General features: G+C 37.8%; 1 protein-coding gene across 4 annotated transcripts in view; it reads left to right on the top strand.

The window, feature by feature from the left end:
* Positions 1-19,630, top strand: part of CDKAL1 (CDKAL1 threonylcarbamoyladenosine tRNA methylthiotransferase) — a 385,260-nt gene that overhangs the window by 125,831 nt on the left and 239,799 nt on the right. For all 4 annotated transcript variants that reach the window (XM_083860253.1, XM_083860251.1, XM_083860252.1 and 1 more), the window contains exons 7-8: positions 1,787-1,835; positions 15,910-16,030. In XM_083860253.1, the coding sequence (XP_083716379.1) occupies positions 1,787-1,835; positions 15,910-16,030 (170 nt within the window). The remainder of the gene's footprint in view (positions 1-1,786; positions 1,836-15,909; positions 16,031-19,630) is intronic.

The raw sequence follows: 19,630 nt of genomic DNA, 5'->3' as shown, positions 1-19,630 counted from the left end.
ACTTTGCTCCCTGTCTGTAGTATGGTTTTAAATGTGTACACTTCTGTTTTCAAGTGGAATTTTTCTATTTACTGTTTAAACATTTAGTAGAAAGTATATGTGTTAAATATCTTGAGTCATAATTTTTAAAACCAAAATGGATATGCACAGAAGTATGAAAATATGCATGTGTTCCATATGACTGCTTATGTGTGCTTTCTTTACAAGTTGATTGCTAGATATGTCAGTATGTCTGTTATGTGAATGCTTGTGATTCAGAAAATAATTTAAATATATTTCTTTTTCAATAAAAATAATAAAATGCAAGTATTAGCAATACTATAATTTAATTTCTAGAAATCATAACTACTATACTGTATTCAAAGATCTGAAATGGTGGACATCCCTATTTTAAAAGGCTGTATTTCAAAAGGTTAAAAAAAAAAAAAAGAAAAAAAAAGAAAGATACTTTTACATTAACTTAATCCAACACCCAGAGAAGGAAAGGAACTGACTCTCACTGACTTCAGCTGGGAATTTAAAATCAGACTCCAGCTATAGGTGAGCTTTTTTTTAACTTCTGTTAGACAGATTGGAAAAATGAATGTGAGGTAGACAAGATTTTGCAGTCTTGTATTTACAGGAAATGACAAACTCAGTGGTTTAAGGCACAGAGACTTAATGGCTTTGATATAAGGGATCCAAGTTCCAGGCTCCTTGTTGCAGACTGAATTCTTCTCTTGAAGCCTCTGGAACTTGTGCTTTTCTACTTGTTTTGGGAACAAGAAAAGACTGCTAAAATCATACTAAATCTAGTTTATGTAATGTACAGCTTAGAGAAGCAGTGTTTAAAAAGGAATATTGTGGAAAAGTTACAAACTAATTTAGGTGTTACAAGTTGGCTTTCCTGCATTGTATGTAAATATCTATAGTGGAATTACAAAGAATAGGTGGTTTGGATGAAAGCTCTGGAAAGAATCTCAGCTTCAAGAATTCTGAGTGTTTAATTTTGCAATGTTAATGTTGATTCCTTCTGCTTTATATGCCAAAATCTCTACAGTGTGTTGGCCATTGACTTCAAATAGAGATTAATATATCTATTAAAAAAAATTGAACTGTTTATCTCATATTGGTGAATTTCGGCAAATGTAACACTCGAGCATCAATTTCTTGTTTTTATTGCAGAGATTACATAATGGTCATTAAATATTATTCTGTTGTGAAAAGCATGAGGGCTTTTCTCTCCATTTCCAAACACAGCCTGCATTAAGTTCAGGAGAATGTCTTGTTCTCTTTAACTTCTCAACAGTATTTTTTAATTTCTTCCTATGCTCCATTGTCTTTCCCCTCCAGTACATCATTAATTTTCTCCCCTGTATTCTGCCCTGACAATATCCTCATCTTTTTGTTGTGTTCTCTACCACTCATGGTTTTGCTGTGGAGACTGGGGTGAGGGAACACTTTGGCTGTTTGAGCCACAGGTGCTGAGGGCCTGGTTCACCATTTCCTGTCACAGACCATGAACAGCACTTAACACCTGAACTCTTTTCTAGCTATTTGATTTTTGCCAAACTTATGGGAGCTTGTCATATTTGAGGACAAAATTTGGTTTAAATTGGGTGATGAATTTTAAAGTTACTTTTTGCAGATTGACCAAAATCCACAGAAGATAAAAGCTGGCTGAAAACACAGCCCAAAATTCTTTATGCCCCCTTAATCCAGAAGAAGACACTTTTGAAAGACTAGTTAATATGAAAGTATGTCCAGTTGTTGACTATTTAGGTATTTACCTTCTGACTTTTTTTAGGTTCAGCAGATAGATCGTGTAGTAGAAGTTGTGGAGGAAACTATTAAAGGTAAGCATCACACTTGAACTAATTGCAGCTGGTCTGAAACATGTAAGCGTTAGCAGAAGTGCTGCTGGTGTGTTCTTCTTCAAACTAACACTTGTTTTGTGCTCTAGCTGGATGTTTGGGCAGTGCTATACTTTGTCATGTATGCTTTGTATAAGTGATAATTTCAGAGATGTTTTCTGTCAGGAGCTCTGTGGGCTGTTGGTTCCATAGGTAAATGATCAAGAGGACACTTCAAGAAATCATTTCATCAGTGTATGTTGGTGTAGACTATTGTATAAAGCTCCTGCACTATCTTAATTAAGTGTTACTCTTCTACTTCCTTGTGTTTAGTTCTCTGGTATTTTCTTCTTTTCCCATGTTTTGGCCTACCTCCCTTAGCTCTTCTCAGCAGGGCAGATAAATTATCTTCTAGTTTAATGTTCTTTTGTAACTTGTTCCTTGTTCTCTCTGGCTTTGTTCTTGTGTGTACTCATAGAACTTTGCAGTGAAGGAGGGAAAAAACCCAGTATTGTTTCTGCAGCCTGACCAGTAAACATTTGCTGTTAAATAAATATCTTTGTCTGGGTCTTTCTGGGTTACCTAAGTTTGTCTCCATTACTTATCAGGCCATAAAAATTACTGTTCCATGAAGCCTTAAATTATAAGGTTTAGTTTAATTGGCTGTCCTTTCAATATAAACAAGTGTCTAGTCCACAAGGCATTGTCAGTAACTTTAATGCTGGAATATGATTTTTTTTTTTTTTAATTACAACATGAAAGTTTAAAGCAGTGCAAATTTTTAAAAGGAAAGAAAGGTTCTGTCATGAAATTGTGTAGTGTGGTGTAAGGCTTTTAGAGCTTGTGGTTTGAAGGCCTTAAGATTTCATGTTGCTTTGGATGCTTTCAGGAGTGAAACTTGTATTTTTATGTACTCCCAACCGAAAATTTTCCCAGATTGTCCTTAACTTATGGCATCTATTTTTGGAGGATACAACCTACTTAACCATACAAACAAAGAAGAGATACATTCAGTACATATTTTTTTTATTTATTAAGCCAAACTGTTTTCCCAGAAACATCATGATGTTCTTGACAATATGTTGGAAATGAGGATGCTAATGATTTTTACAATGGTATTTCAGATTCCTATCTGCTTTTTCCTAAATTTTATTTGTTCTTAAGGGAGTAAGATGATAACCTGGGTCAGCATGCCCTCCCTTTACAAAATTGGGCTTTGTAATATTTATGCTTACTCCAGATATTACTGCTTTTTTGATAACATAATTACTCAGGTTATGGTGACTGAATGTTACATGACTAGGAAGAGTCGAAGTGATCTAGTAGCAGCTGTTAAAATAATGATTTTCACTGAATTATGAAATTCACTGGATTTTTAGATTGCATTTTAAACATTGATATAACGCCGGAAAATAATGTTCATAGGAATGTTAATGAACATTTAAACTTTAAAATAAAATTAATAAAATGAAACTTTAAAAAGTTTGAATTTTTGGAATGACTTTTGTTCCTTTCTAGCTTACTAAAAGTGATTAGAAAGTGAGCTGCTGAATTCCATACATAGTGCCAATTCTGTCAGGAGTTTCCCAAAAGATAATGATATGCAGAATTTCTGAAGTTTTATTGGAAAAAAAAATAAACAGAAACCCACTCTCTGTTGGGAGAGAGACATTGACATACTGGAGAGAGTCAGAGATGGATACGAGACTGAGACTGGATCATTTCTCCTCACAGAAGAGCCTGAGAAGGCTCAGGGAGGGGGATCACATCAAAGTATATAAATACCTGAAGAGAGGGTGCAAAGAGAATTGAGACAGACTCTTTTCTGGTCCACAGGCAGGACCTCAGGTTACTGAGGGAGGTTGGTAGAGACTCCATCCCTGGCTGTATCCAAATATCGTGGACATGGTCCTGGGGAACCAGCTCTCCTTGAGTGAGAGGGTTGGACAGAGCAGTCTCCAGAGGTCCTTTCTAACTGTAACCCATCTGTGACAATAAAATTACAACTGAAATGGAGAATCAGGTTTGCAGAGATCATAGCATATGATAATGGCTTACTTTGATGAAAGCTAGCTATAAAAATAGTAGCTTTTACTTATATGTCTTTAATTTACTTAAAGATGCTGCATTGTGTTATGTATTTTTGAATCATCTACTAATGGAGAAGAATGCGAAGCTCTTTTTCATGTGCTTTAAGAGTCTAACTGTGCAAACTTCCATTATCCAAGTGAAGTAAAATACTGTAGATAACAGGACTGTTGATTAGAATATTTTATTATATAAAATAGATACATGGTAGAAGATAAAATTAGTGTAAGATCAAATGAAATGTAACCCTTCCTTTTCATGAGTCTACATTGTTGGTAACAGCTTCTGAAGCTGCTAATGCTTTCAGGAGATGGAGGTGTTGTGGGACAGGGGATTAAGTATGAATTCTGAATTCAGAGCCAACTTACACCAGTGACTTTTAAGCTGGATATCTGTCATAGCTGAGCAACACAATTTTTTTCACCTTTTTCTTTAAGGAAAAGCTAAAGGTTGCTTGGCTGGTATACTCTTGTAGTGTGGTTATGTATATATTAAAAGCTTAAAAATATTATATATTGAATGTTCAAAAAAATATTTGGCTCAATAAGTGGAACTTCATAGTGTCTGTGCTCTGTAGGGCAGCTTTTTAGACTGGTCAGCCTAAATGAGTTGTCTGGATTTCTGTCCAAATTCCCAGGTGGAAACGGGTTACCCTGATGCTAGTTTTAAGTCTAAAAATCTAGTTTTCCCTGACTTCCCCTTTCTTAATTGGTACCTTAGTTTTTTCTTGGATACCTAAATTTTGTTGTACATAGTTTACAAAAAGGGGAAGTTTGTAGAAAGATTTTTGTCTTTTTTTTTTTTTTTTTTTTTTCTCTCCTAATAGTCATCTTCTCAGTTTTTCATGAAAATAGATTTCTTGTTGGATTTGGTTGTAAGCTTGCTGTGCTCCCGAAGGAAATTGATTTCTTGGAATTATTTAGAACTCTTTGTGTGAAACATGAAAGATTTTTTTTCTTCTAGATTTTTTTTCTTAATCTTTAAGGGCATTGTCAGGAAGACCTTTTCATAACAATTCCATTCTGCTGGGTCAGGAGATGGTAGTTTCAAGAAATGTGTCTTTGTGGTGGTCTTTACCACATATGTGTGAAGACAGTGTAATTGTTAGTTCCCAGCCTTCCATCGAGATAATTCTGATGAACACTTTTTATGTGACTTTATCTTTTTATCCTGTTTTGTCAGAAAATGGAAAAGAAAGATGTACACATTTGTTGTTGCACTGACAGCTAAAAGAGAGAGAGAGAGAGAGAGAGAGAGAGAGAGACTTTTGAGAGGCTCAGTGATTTCTCATTTTTATGCCTTCCTAACTTTTATCACAAGTGTTGAATTGAATCTTTGAAATTTCCTAATTAGCAGGTAAATTAGCAGGTAAATTGTCACTTCCAGAAGCAATCTTCAATAGCAGTGCAGTATTTGTATGCAGGTCATGTCTAATTAATATTTATACTGTGTCCCAAGATATTTTAACTAGAGGCATCTTCATGTACTTTTCATATGATATGGTAATGTATAATCTGAAACCTCTATACTGCAGGTGAGAAACTAGACAAAATAATTCATTCACAGTCTCAGACAGGAGTTTCTCAAAGTGAAGGCCACAATTTTGTAGCCACTGTGTCTGTCAGTCTTCCTGATAAACAGAATGGTTTTGTCATGCAGGGTTCTGATTTAACAGTTTAGCAATCCTTGCTTCATTTTCACATTATCCAAATTTTATGCCTGGATTACAGCAATTTTTACAACATTAGGGCACCATTCCCACTCATGTGCTCAGTTTTCCAGTCAGGTGTTACAATAACAAAGAATGTTAGGAAATGTTGCAAAGGAGTTGTGGTGTCTATGAGCTTGGTGAAAACAGGCCTGTAATTGATATGTGTTCCATCACTTAGTAAAATTTCTGTATAGAATATGAACGTTATTTGGGATGATCAGTTTCTATAGTATGCTCCAATAAGCTGAAGATCTGTCTTTGGTGGGAACTGCAGAATGTCTTTATAGTGACTGCTCAAGTCAGCTTTTTGTGAATCACTCTAAAATCTGTCTTTAAAAAAAGTCTGTGTGTGTATACAAGTTTGGCTATAAACAGTTTGCAGTAGGCAAGAGAATAACTTTTTTCTGTATTTTAAAGGAGGAATGTTAACTGCTGAATGGAGAAATTCCTCTTTTCTGGCTTTGAATTTCGGTCTTCAGAGATTTAGGTTTTTCCCCCTTCCTTTCTAGACATGCTCTCAAATCCTATGTTATTAAGGGTTTGTGGGGGTAGGAGGCGTGGGACCAGAGTATTTGTGTACAGTCTGCTTTTAGCTTAGGCCTTAGGGAGATGAGGGACATTGGCTGAATTGAGTTTAGTCCATATTGTGTCTGTCTAATACTTTCACAAAACATAGTTTTACAATGGGCCATTAGACCTGATTATAAAAAACAACCGAAGGAAATTACTTCAGGGTTGAGCCCTTTATACTTAACATAACCTTTCTCAGTTTCAGTCACATTGACCTGTCTGGTGAAGTTGTCCATCCATTCCCAGTTTAAACATTGACCCTTATTTGCTAAACTGTTTAATTGTCCTCATGTGGATAGCAGTTAGGAATTCATGATAATTTCAGTGTCTGTCTGTTTGAAAATGAGATAAATGGTAGCTATATTAAATATAGGCTAAAGTGTAGAATTTATATTGGATTGTCCACCTGAGAGTGAGTGTGTTTATATATATATACACACATATGTGTACATATGTGAATGCAAGATTGTGGAATAATATTTGTATGTGCTGCTTGATTTCACTATAATCTGCTGGTAGTGGTAGATAAAATAGTCTCTTTTCAATTTCTCTGATTGTGGGAAGAGTAGCCTTGACTTAAGAAGCTGATGACAGGCCAAATGAAGAATAAAAATTGGACGAGTCAGGAGTTCCAATTTGAGGAGAAGTATCATTTGGCTCCCAGTCAGGAAACTGACTGTTTGTGCCAAAGTGCAGCTTAAGGAGGGTCAGAGGGAGGGTGGTGGCCTCATCAAGTCTCTGTTTCTGTCTCCTTTAAAAGGACATAGAAAGGGGGGGGTGAGCGGGACAGTTTTGAGTGGGTTGTTTTATTTACTTCACTGTGTGGTGGGTTGACCTTGTCTGGCTGCCAGACCCCCACCCGCTGCTTTCTTGCTCCCATTCCTCATGAGGGCAGTGGAGAAAATAAGATGGGATAACTCTTGGGTCATGATAAGGACAGGAAGATCACTTGCCAGTTACTATCACAGGGAAAACAGACTCGACTTGGGGGAAATTAATTTAATTTATTGCTAATTAAAAATAGAATAGAGTGGTGAGAAACTGTAGCTACCTTCCCTCACCCACCTTCTTCCCATGCTCAACTTCAGTCTCTCATCCCAGAGTCTTCCATCTCCTCCCCCTGAGTGGTGCAGAGAGATGGGGAGTGGAGGCTGTGGTCAGCCCAATACAGCCCCTCTGTGCTGATTCTGCTTCCCCACACTGTCCTTCTGCTCCAGCCTGGGCCATTCCTCTGGGCTGTGGGGATCCAAGAACTGCTCCAGCACGGATCCTCTGCAGGGATGCAGTCCTTCAGACACAGGCTGCACCAGTGTGGGTCCCCCACAGGCTGTGCAGTCCCTGTCAGGAGCCCTGCTCCAGGCTCCTGCTCCCATGCAGGCTGCAGGGGATAATCTGCTTTGCTGTGTCCTTCTCCAGTGGCTGCAGGGGAATCCAATGGATTGCTCACAGCACCTCTTCCTTCTTCTCTTTCTCCTCCTCCTCTTCTCACCTTGCTGCTCACAGGGCTTTCCCTCACACTTCTTTCCTGGATGCCAGGCAGTGTTTTTCCCTTTCTTACACCTGTGACAGCTCCACTGTGCCCTGTGGCAGGGCTTTTGGAGCCAGCTGGATCTGGCACTTGGCAGCCCTGGCCTCTCCTTGCAGAGGCCCCTGCAGCCCACTCCACACAGCCCAGGAGCAGCACCATGTCCCTAATGCTGTTTCTAGGAGGTAGAATTGTCTCTTAAACTGAGATTGTGGAAAAATAAAGGCATTAACTGGAAAAACTGTGTTCAAAGCAGGTTTAGGGATAAGGCCTTGAGCAACCTGGTCTAGTGAGAGATACACCTGCCCATGGCGCAGGGGTTGGGACTGGATGATCTTTAAGGTTCTTTCCAACCCCTTAACTAAGAATTCTGATGCTATGAATTTGTGCCAGGGGCTGTGTTTGACAGACTTAAGAAAATTGCATGGGGTTGAAATCATATTTTCAGTGGGCAATCCACAGAGCTACAATGAGTCAGTAACTTGGGGCCATGACTGTGGTTAAAAGATTCACCTATGATTCATTTGTGTACCAATCACTGAGGTTAATGGCATAATATGGTTTATGTCACCTGCCTCTGTTTTGTGTGCCCTGGATTGGAAGTTTTGGAGATACTCCTATTTAAACAAAATTATAAATTTATTGTTGTCATCAAAGCATTGTGGGTAGAAAGAGTGCCATTACTCAAACAAGTAGGGTTTTTTTCCTTCTGTTATTTAAGAACTACTTTGACAACAAGCATTGGCTTATAAAGGACCTGGCTGGAAGGTGCCCCACTGCATGGTTTTTAAACACTTTTTTTTGTGCACAGATGCTTCAGTGAGAGCACCAGGTTGCATTTTGATTGCCCCTTTCTGGCTGCTTACTAAAAATGTGATGTACTCAAAGGTACTGATGACTTCCAAATAGCAATACCATGATCTGTGCTATAATCAGTTGGGAGAGTTTAGCTTTGTAGACTGTAATTTAAATAAAAATGTAGAGCATGATAAGGAATACACAGTAATTGTGGAGAAACCTTTTCTGCAAAGGCAGATTTTAATTGCTTTTGTAGAACATCAGTAGTGATTTAACTCAACATTAAAATCATCCCTGCTGGGGCAAGAGATTTCTTTACCATCAACTGGTTTTTGCTTTTACAAGAAAGTTTACTGCTGTTTTTGCTGTGTCTGTTCAAATGCTTTTGGGCATGCAGAGACTATTAGGTGTGTGAGATGATCCAGGACTTTAGATAGGTTTTGTAATTATTTTTCTCAGTGTAGTAATTTCATTGATTTAATTTATAAATTTGATAGAACTGGCTATATTCATAACTGTCATTGTTATGACTTTATTTTTTAAGTAGCTCACAGAAGCTGAATGGGAGATAAATAGTGCCACAGAAGAAGAAATCAATCATTTGAGGGGAAACATACTGAAAATCTCAGTAGCACAATTGTAAGTGCTCATTGTTAAATGGGCCTGTGAAGTGCATGGAAAAGGTGCCTTTTCCTCCAGACCTTATTATGCTCCTTTCCACAGCTTGAGTGAATGACTATCTTGCAGCATCCCTATCTTTCTGTCCTATTCACATTGATTCGACTCACCTGGATAGGGAATCCTCATGGCTGGTAAAGGTAAAGAGTACCTCATGATTTTGCACACAGTGAGGAGTTCAGCTCAGCGTTTCACTCTAAGGCTAAATTTGTCCTGTTCAGTCTGCACACCCCAAAATATTAGGCAAGTTGCTTGTGCTGCTGCAGCTGGCTCTGACAATCCTGCTTTCAGCACTTCCCTTCCTCATAATGCAGCCTGTTTTATCTGATTCAAAATGTCTTTTCCCTTGGAAGTTTCTCTCCGGGATCTCCTGAGGTTTTGAGCAGAAACTTTGATCCTAATCAAATGCGTTTCTTCACAGGGAGGTGAGGACAGAAGGTCAGGGGAACTCTTCCTGTAGTCGATTCTTAGTATTGTCCTTCTGAGCTGTGGAATTGTGGCTGGCATTTTGAGCTCACAGGAGATTCAATGTTCAGGCACTTTTTCAGGAACACAATAACATTGCATGATCTCAGAATAAGCAGGGTGAAGCTATTGAATCCTGAAAAAATAGGAATAGTGCCTTAATAGGGCATTTCAAGTGCTTTTGCTGTGAGAGAGGAAAATAGTATGGACGTGTCAAAAATGTTCTTGAATACTTATATTCCTAATTTAACTTGGTGAAATTTTTACATGCACAGTAATTCCTTGTTAATAGTTACCTCTTGTTTTGTATGACTTCTTGTACAGTACAGTTTTAGTGCTTACAGATACTGTTATGATTGAGTCATACACTGGAGACATACCAAGAATAAAGAGGCATTGCATGTTTAATGGAGAGAAAGTGGTATATGAATTTTAGCAATGTGGGACACCTGTGGACCTTTTCTACTGAATATCTTGTTTTTGAAATTACATTAAATGAATTTCAAAAAACTCCTGTCTTCACCGGTGTGACACTCACATTCCAGAGTCTTCCAAAGCAGTATTTTTGTTGGATGCTAATTCCAAGTGCAATACTTAGTAGTTCTCTGTGTTTCAAGCTACATACAAGCTTGCTGTATGCTTAGTAATGCCTGCACATTTCTATGGAGCTTTTTGATTTGGTGGTATAGGGTGGAAAGTAATCTTCATATGAAAGAGTTTTGAGTGCAGAGACTGGATCAAACATACCACCTGCTATCAGGATCCTAATGGGACTGGATGCCTGGCCCAAGGCATGGTGCAGGAAAGGAAATGCAGTACATAAGCAAAGATCAGTAACTCTGACAGCATTAGTCTGAATTATTCCCTATTCGTGCCTATACCAGGTGAAGGATTTTTACTGTTACAGAACACTCCCATCTTCACTATCTAGAAGAGGAATATTTTATATTAGTTGCTTGGTCAGGAGCAGGGCATATACCTTTCAGTTAGGTTTGGCTTTTCTTTGCTCCCTGAATTTACTTGAGACAGGAAAAGCTGCTGATGACATTCAGGGACACCAGTGTGCTGCTGGCCAGCTGGGGTTGGTTTGGGTGGGAGCATCCACAAGCAGAGTCCTAAACCAATAAGTATCCTTTTTTTTGCACTTGTGTGTGTCTGACAGCATGTGATTGCTCTGGGGAGCTTGGGAATTCCTTTGAAATCAGTCACGTCTGCAGTGGGACAGCATGTTTGTGCTGCAGGGCAGGGAGAAAAAAATGGGAGAGGAGCTTATGGTCTGCCCTTGCTTGATGCTTCTTTCAGTCTTTATTACTGCTTTTGGTTCTTATTTACACTTCTTCCTTTAATTTTTCTTTGAAGAAATGTATTACTTTGTTTTCCCTTCATAGGCTTTTACCTTCCTTCCCTTAGCTACACTACTTCTATGTGCTATTTTTTCCAGTGCTAACCTTGAGGAAAGGAAACCCTCTATTCATTAAGAACCAAACAGTGGTGGAAGGAAATGTGTGCAAGAGTACATGAAATAGTGCTTAATCCTGTTCCCTAAAGATGCTAAAGGAGATCAGACAGGTTGGTGAGAGACATCTGAGAAGTGCAGAACAGTGCATTGGCAGCTGTGCTGTGAGGAAAAAAAGTGTCTTTCAGGAAATAGTGAATAACCTCTAAGCATAGTGATGTAACTGGGAAAGGGAAAGAGTGGGTAACCGAACAAGCAGAAAACAATAGAAATTGTGGCTGCCAAGGCTGGGGTTTCCTGCATCTTTGAGGATTTTCTGTAAAATAGTGGTTTTGAGCTGCTTGAGATGCTTCTGCGCTGAACTTGGAAGCTAATAGCTAAGAAATCTGTGTCTGGCTGGGAGTTGTGTTTCAGAGTCTCACTGTATAGCTCCAGTGGGGTGTGCAGGGATGGGGAAGGATCCTCACTGGGTGCCCTCTTCTGTCTTTCAAGCAGATATAATTTCCCAGCAGTTCTTGAGGAGTGCCAGCCTATGGACAGAATGAAACTGACTATTATAATATAGATCTACTAGTATCTAATATGATGCTGATAGCCAGGTAAAGTTTACTAAAATTTACTAAGCCAGGCTACTTCCCCCTGACTTATTCTTGTAATAAACTAGAAAAGTACCAGTCCCATTTAAATCTGTTTGCTCCAGTGGCATTAGCATGCCTCTGTGGTTCTAGGGCACAGGGATCTGATGGTAGCCTGAGGTGCCCGGGGCATTTTAGGCTATAATCTTATGACAAAGAAATTCTATTACTTGTTCCCTTCATATTTCAAGCCTTCTCCATCAATCCTGAAGCATACATTTATGATTAAAGGTATATGTACATGCAATTAAAACTCTGCTACTTCTTTGTGCCCTTTTTAACAAGTGAAAATAAATAGCTTGAAAATATTTTCATTTTGCATACTGAATTATCCAACTAGACACATTTAAATGCCTTATTTTAGCCTAACAATAGGATTTAATATCCTGATTAATTCATTCCAACCTCATCCTTCTTGCAGATAGTACCAAGTAACGTGAATTGTGTCTACCAACTTCTATGTAAAGATGAGTTTAATATTAAACAGTTTTGAAAACTAGAGAGCTCCAATGCATTTTAAATTGTTCCTAGCTTGACTTCATTTGCACTTACTGTGAGTGATTCTGTTCTGCAAGTGTCTTTGCTGGACTTGGTTAGTACTGCTGTTACGTTGTAATCTGTATTAATTATCTACTAATTAGTAAAAATCTGCTCAGAAGCATGACCTAAACCACTAATTAACTTTTTCAGGTTTTGTTTTGTTTTTTCTTAATGGAATTTTATATGCAGCTAGACTATGTGGAAGTAGAAAAGTTATTTTTATAGCAGAAGCAGTTAATAGGCCTCAGTCGTTTAGGCTTTCCTATCTAACCTGCCTAGATCTGTTTGTCTTTAAGCTGTGTTTCAAAGCTTGCATTGTAGAGTGAGCCCTCAAAAAACGAGTGGTGTTTGTTTGATATCTGAGAAGGAGCACTCATCATTATGGTAACAGACTTGTGATTAACTCAGTTTTCAAAAATGTTGTACAAAACTTAAAGAACAAAAAAAAGGAAAGAAACAAAACAAACATGAAAAGAGAGACTCCTTTTAAGTTGGGACACCTGCTTTGCTTAGGTAAGTTATGCAACCTGTAAAGACAGAGAGAAGGTAACTTAATCAGATAAAATGCTTTAGAAGTAAAGCTTAATTGCAGTTTTTGTCCCATTCTAAGCTTTGATAGGTCATGAATGAGATTTAAAATTACTGATTTTTCTGTTAAACTTGATGTTGGTCTGGCCTTAATAGTGCTGGTTAGACAATCTAAAAAAAGTTATTTAGCCTTTTCCTAGTTGAAAATTGCAAAGTATTTATTTTTAAGTTTTCTTGAAATAAGCATGAAGAAAAGGAGATTTACAGCATGTGAAAAAGCATGATTCAGTGTTTATCAAGTTATGTTTTATTAATAGGAACAATTCTGTAAACAAATGCTTTAGTGATTACTTAAAATGAAACAAAATAGTCCTTGTATGGAGTAGGGCAAAAAGGATTTAAGGTCATGAATACTGTAATTGAGGGGGTTTTCTTCTTGAGAAAAATAATTAAGTGTGCCTGCCACACAAGTCACAATGGATGGATGTGCATGTGTTGCTTGCTTTCTGGAAGCATTAAACTCTCTTGCTAAAAGTCATCTCCCACTAGAGGCATTTTTTTAGCCTCTGGTGTCTGGACTGAAAAGTACAGGCATGTTGTTATTCTTGAGTACTCCAAAGGTCTTACAAGGCTCATATTAATTTGAACTTCAGTGTAATTCAGCAGGAATATGGGGAATGTATTTTAAGTGAGAATAAGCTTCAGGCCACAGATCTTGATTGCCAGGCCACAGATTTCCTGAGCTCAGGCTCAGGCTCAGGGTTGGGGTGGGTTTTAGCTTTCAGTGGATCACATCGGACATGGGCACAGAGCTGGGATTTCTTTTCTGAATAAAGGAAGTCTCTGATGATAGAAGAAGCTCAGTCTTGAGCTCTAAGTTGTATTCTATCTGGAGAATGGCCTAATCTTGTGGGGTGTTTTTGGGGGTGGTTGCCTGTTTGAGTAATACTCTCAGTATGAGAAAGGGAGAGCATGAGCTAAATTCCAGTTAGAGAGCAGTAATTCATATGGCTTCTCTTTGTTAGGATCTGTGTTCTGAGGAGATGAGGTGTCCCTGATTCTGCACTTTGAGATATTACTCGGGAAGCAGGGAAGGTTGATTTTGTGGTTTGTTGTTTTTTATTCTGTTTTTTAAACTTAAGGATGGTGGTTTGACCCCAATTCTAAGTGCGTGAATTTTAAGTTTTGGGTAACTTGTTGTTAAGCCTGATTTTTTTTTAAGACTACTGTGAATAGTTCCACTGTATTTTCAGCCATAAATCCAGATACACCTTTAATATGGCAATGTGGCTGAATATTTTTTAAAAAATGGATAAACTGGTTTATTCCAAATAAACCACAGTATTAAGAAATGCAGAAAGGAATGTTCTCTGTTTCTGGTTTAAGGCACTCACTTTTGTTGTATGAGTAAGTAAAATGATGCTATGCTTGCAGGTCTTCAATTAAGCATTAGATTAGAAAATAACTGATGGCATTGTGAGACAATGATACTGCTGTTATTCTTAGGAAAAGGTAAAAGTGAGTTATTCAGCAAATGCTAGCAGCACGAGCACCATATTACTAATTTGGCCACAGGATGTAATGACATTTTTGTCAAATGCAATTGCAGAAGTAATGCCTTTTGTTTCCTGTTGACATTATGATGCCTTTTATCAGTATTAACCATTATGTCTCCTATTGGTATTAACCTTTATGCTATCAGGTCAGTCCTGCTCACTTGTTCATTAGATCACATTTTTTGATTTAGGATTTTTATGTATCTTTGAAAAACTTGAGGAAGATGTTATTCTAGAAGTAGTTGGGTTTTTTTCCAGGCTGTTGTTGCCATATCAAGGAAAGAAATTAAGAGCATGAATGCCACATTATTCAAAAATTAGTTTATGACTCCTCAAAACAGGCAGTGAAGAAGGGCTTTGACTGATAAAGGAATTAATTTTGTAAATAGCTGTTGGTAACATAAATTAGGAGCTTCGGTGTAACACAACTTTTAATTGATTTGAATTGGTCATAGGCTTTGCTGTGCTGGATGTAGCTCACCTTGTATAGTTTCATGCATTCCTCTCAACCCTATTTTAATCACATCCTATTTTAGAGTTAGTTTTTTCTTTCCTGAAATATTAGGTGGATTGAAGCTATAGGGTTTACTATCATAGAGCTTTCCAAGTTCAAGAGACACATGCTTTCTCTTCCTGCCAGTTTGAGTTGTTTTCCAGCTCTATTCAGGTATCTACCATGAGCTTTCACTTGCTGTCTCTCACCTGCCTGTTCTAGGCTTTGCAGTGTAAATGTCACAAGTCTTACACTTGTAACTTGGGAACATTTTAGACTACCTTATGCAATAATACATACCATTGCTTTGATTCTTCATTCTTAGTTCTTGCTTCAAAATACCAGTGAACTCTGTCATTTGTGCTCTTTAAATATAGGACTTATCATGGTACTACTGATGTTGTAGGGCAGTTGGTGAAATTGTTTGTAGTTTACTCTCTGAATATTAATGGCTCCAGGAAAATGGTTGTGAGGCACTTTTTTGACCTGCAGTTGTCCTGCTGTGGGAGGAATATGTGCAAATCTTGGTAGTCAGCTTAGCCATGGACATGTGAGGTTATGCTTTGCAGCACTTTCACACTTAACACAGTCAGGTAACTTTGAAATGTGTTGGTTCTCCATATAACAAGCTAAAAAAGTATTTAGTTGTTTATTACCTACTAATTTTGGTTTGAATGAAATTTTTGGGAACAATCTTTTGATCCTGCCGTACAACCCATTTAAATATTATTGCTATGTTGTTGTTTGCTAGAGAATCTGAAAATGAGACTGCTTAGATAATTTTAATCATATGAAACAGAAAATGCAAGTGTGAAAAGATAATTGGATGAAATAATTTGCTCATTTTAAGATGATTTATTTTACCTGTCAGTGTCTCTTTTTAAATGCTCCAGCTGGTGGAAATATATTATTACATCTCATTCTCATTTTCAGTCTTTGAAATATAAACACTACTTCTGAAGAAGAGCAAATCAAAACAACTATGATGAGACTTGTTCTTTGTAATAACTGCATTTTTTTTGTTTAATTTGAAGGTCATTCTGTGAGACTGCTGGGTCAGAAAAAGGATAATGGAAAACGTTTGGGGGGAGCACGCCTGGATTTGCCAAAGATTAGGAAGAATCCACTGATAGAAATAATTTCCATCAATACAGGGTAAGAATCTTCCAAACTTACAAAACATTCAGTGTTGCAGAGGAATTCCTTTTATCTCTTCCTGCAGATCTAGTGTACTACTCCTAAACTACACAGGAGGAGGCAGGATGACCACTTCTAAATAGTTTAAGATGTTAAATTACATTCATTTTGGAAAAGAATTCCTTGCATATTTGGTTTGAGAAGAGAATTTATAGGGTTTTTTTTTTGTTTGTTTTTTTTTTTTTTTTTTCTATTATAGTAGTTCGAGAATATTGTTAGTAGCTTATTATGATTTGTAAATGTCGTTAAGATCTGTCTGATGTGATTGTCAGACCAGATGTATTAATGGCTAAATTAGAAATAGTTACTTCTGTCTTGCTCCTCTAACCTGTGTGCAGAGAGTCATCATGTATATATTTCGTTCTTAGATTCATTTGAACAAGGTACTCTCTCCTGTCAATCAACTCTGGATGCCCATTTCACCATGAGACTACAAGCATTTTTATTTGAGGAATTCTATTTTAATCTTCCTTCCCTTGCTGCTTTCCTTTTATCAATGCCAGTTGGTATCCTTCCATTTTGTCAATTTATTAAAAAAAAGAAACAAAACAGCAACAACAAGAATCACACAAGTCCCCTTCCGATTTTCCCATCTTCTCCAACTTATGTAGTAATTTCCCTGGTGGTTAAATTTAAAATGTATTGCTCTGGGCATCCCAGGTAGATGTGAACTTACTGCCTAGAATGCAAAAAAAAAAAAAAAAAAAAAAAAAAAAAAAAGTGGTGTATCTCAGTTCTGCGTTTAGATTAGCACGTTCATAAACATTTCATAGAGGAGGTTTGATACCATCTTCTTTCTTACTTTGTTGTCTTTTAGTAATGTGGCCTTCGTAGTTTCTGTGAAACCTAGTGTGCTGTTTAGGTCAGAATATCTGTTCAAGGCTTAGTGTGGTTATTTTTTCTTCTTCTGACTTCTTGTAAATGTATGGGTGACATTTGTTAATATTGCTGAATTGCAATACCTTTTTAAACATCATTTTTGTTCATGAATTGGTTTTGAAGTCTGGATATAAGTTCTTCAGTGTAGTTACTTCAAGTGTTCTGAATTCTTTACCTTATTTTCTTTCCCATTAACATCTTGTTTGTGCCCATCAAAATCCTTTTCATTATAAAACCCATTTTTTTACATTTGGCTGTGTCTGACTTTCAGATAGTAAAAAATTTCCTTTTCCATTAATATTTATCACAGTTTAATGTTATAATATCTTTCTAGTTGTAAATGTTGTCAAGGTTGTAAGCTAATTGAGTTATGGTCTTGTTCATGTCTTTTGGTGTATAGTAGTGGGTTTAAGATAAGAAAATTAGAAATAGTATTATTTCAAATATCAGATTGTTACTAGTTTAATTACAGAGGTTAATACAAGGGTACTGTAGGGTATATACACTTAGCATTAGATGACTGATGAGGGTACCCACCATATGAAACTTCTGCTTAATATATTTTGAACAGAAGTATTTTTTTACTGGGTTTTGAAAACACAGTTACTTCCCAAATTGATCAAACTGCAGACTGGTGACATCTCCTAAGAAGTTGCTCTCAGAAACCCTTTCCTTTAGAACCTGATAGTTTACAAACAAAAATTACATTGTGTAGTAGTTCTTGCTGATATCAGGTCAATTAAATACCTATTTTCTACCATAAGAAGATATTAAAAAAATACTGGAAACCACAAAAACATATTTCTTTCCTGGAGCAGAAAGTCAAATATGAGTTGATAAGGCGAACGCATTCTTAAAGCTTCAAACAAACAAATTAGTTGTATAAGACGCCTAAATTAACTACTGTCTCAATCTATGTTATATTGCCTGCTCTCCTCTTCAGAAATACAGATTCTTGGGTTTTTCCTGTCTATCCCCTTCCCCCTTCCCAGCCTCTCCAGCTGTGTATTGTAGGTGACTTTTTTACATATTAGTCTGGGTTTGAAAAACAAAGTGTAGCTTTAAGGCAGCAGTGCTCAGCAGTTTCTGAAAATATAAAAATGTAATGAACGAAGAACAGGACAACACAGAATGTATTAGTCACTGTGATTTGATTGTGCTAATTTTATCAACTTTGCCTTAGTAGTCTGGTTATGTCAATTTTTAGTACCAACACCACACTGGACCTGAGTTTTCTCTGTGTAGAGACTGGAGAAAACTTTGAAGACTAATTTTTGGTACAGTGCTCTTTATTAAGAGGTGAGTTTGGATCAGACTAAGTGGTCTTAAAATAATGAAAAAATACTTTGTTAAAAATAGTGATTTCCTCTTTTGTAATATTTTTGTTCGATGCTGTTAAATGATAGCACTTGGGAGCAACATGAGCAGGGCTTCTCCATGAGGGAGGCCAAGAAGGGACGTGAGGCTGCCACCAGCACAGGCAGTGCCCACACCAGCAGGACACCTGGTGCCATGGGGCCTGAGCAGTGCTGCAAAGCTGGGGGCTGGTAGTAGGACCCATGAATAGTCCCAGACATGAAAAATTCCATAATCACAGAATATGCTGCATTGGAAGGGACCCACATGGATCATAGAGTCCAACTCTTAGCCCTGAACAGGACAGCCCTAAGAGTCACACACACCATGTGCCTGAGTGATGACATGATCACCCACAGCCTGGGTCTGTCCAGGGGCTCCAGTGTGGATCAAAAGGATATGAGATGGAGACAGGCCTGGAGAGAAGAGTATAAATAATACGGTTCTGAGGAGAGGAGTACAGGACTGGATGCAGGCATGGTACTTAAGCTTAAGCCAGGTTTGGGAACAGAAGCCAGAGCTTCAGTGGGGCTCCTGGTGCAGAGTGGGCTGTGGAGGCAGCAGCTGAGGCTGGGCAGGTCAGTGAGGGCCTGGGGGTGCCCACGGGGCTGTGACAGGTGGTGCTGAATTGCCATTTCCAGCTGGGGTTTTAATGAAACCTTGGCCTGTTCTGTAATTCTGTGGGGGAAGAAAAGGCTTATTGGAGCATGTATATTCCCTCCTTCCCAAAGCACTGGAGTCTTCCATTGCTGGCATTAACCCCTTTCCCTCTCCACTAGGATGAATTCCTTTGTGTACATCTTCCAGCTGGAACTGTTCTTCTGAGGATTCAGAAGGACCACTTAATTTTTGGGAGTCTCCAGAAATGCTGATTGTTAAGACATCTCTCATACCCATACATCTGTGTCTTTGTTCCTTAACTCAAGTTGGTGTCAAATTTGGCAATTTTGGCTTGAAACTTTTTTTATTGATTCCTTCTTTTCCCAGAAATGGAGGAGAAAAAATTCCTGACCCAAAGACTTCTGTCCTTGTATAGTAGCTGTGAACTTTCTCTGTAGTTGTCCAAGCACAGATGCTTGTCTACATATGCACATGTCCCTCTGTGCTGTTTTGTCCAGACTGCTGCTGTACATGAGTGTCCTCAACTTTTTGCATAAATCATATCTGTCCTATCAAGGCACAGACATATTGTGTCTCCACTACACTGTGCAGTCTGTAATAATAATAATTAAAAATAAACCAAAACAAAACCCCACTAGGTATGGAGTATCCATGAAGATCAGGTGCTGCTTCTGTCGGTCGAGAGCCAGCTCAGAGGTTTTA

This window comes from Zosterops lateralis (assembly GCF_965231275.1).
Source record: "Zosterops lateralis genome assembly, chromosome: 1".
NCBI classification, from domain to species: Eukaryota; Metazoa; Chordata; class Aves; order Passeriformes; family Zosteropidae; genus Zosterops; species Zosterops lateralis.
The sequence above is the reverse complement of the archived record's forward strand: the minus strand, read 5'-3'. Positions and strand labels throughout refer to the sequence as shown.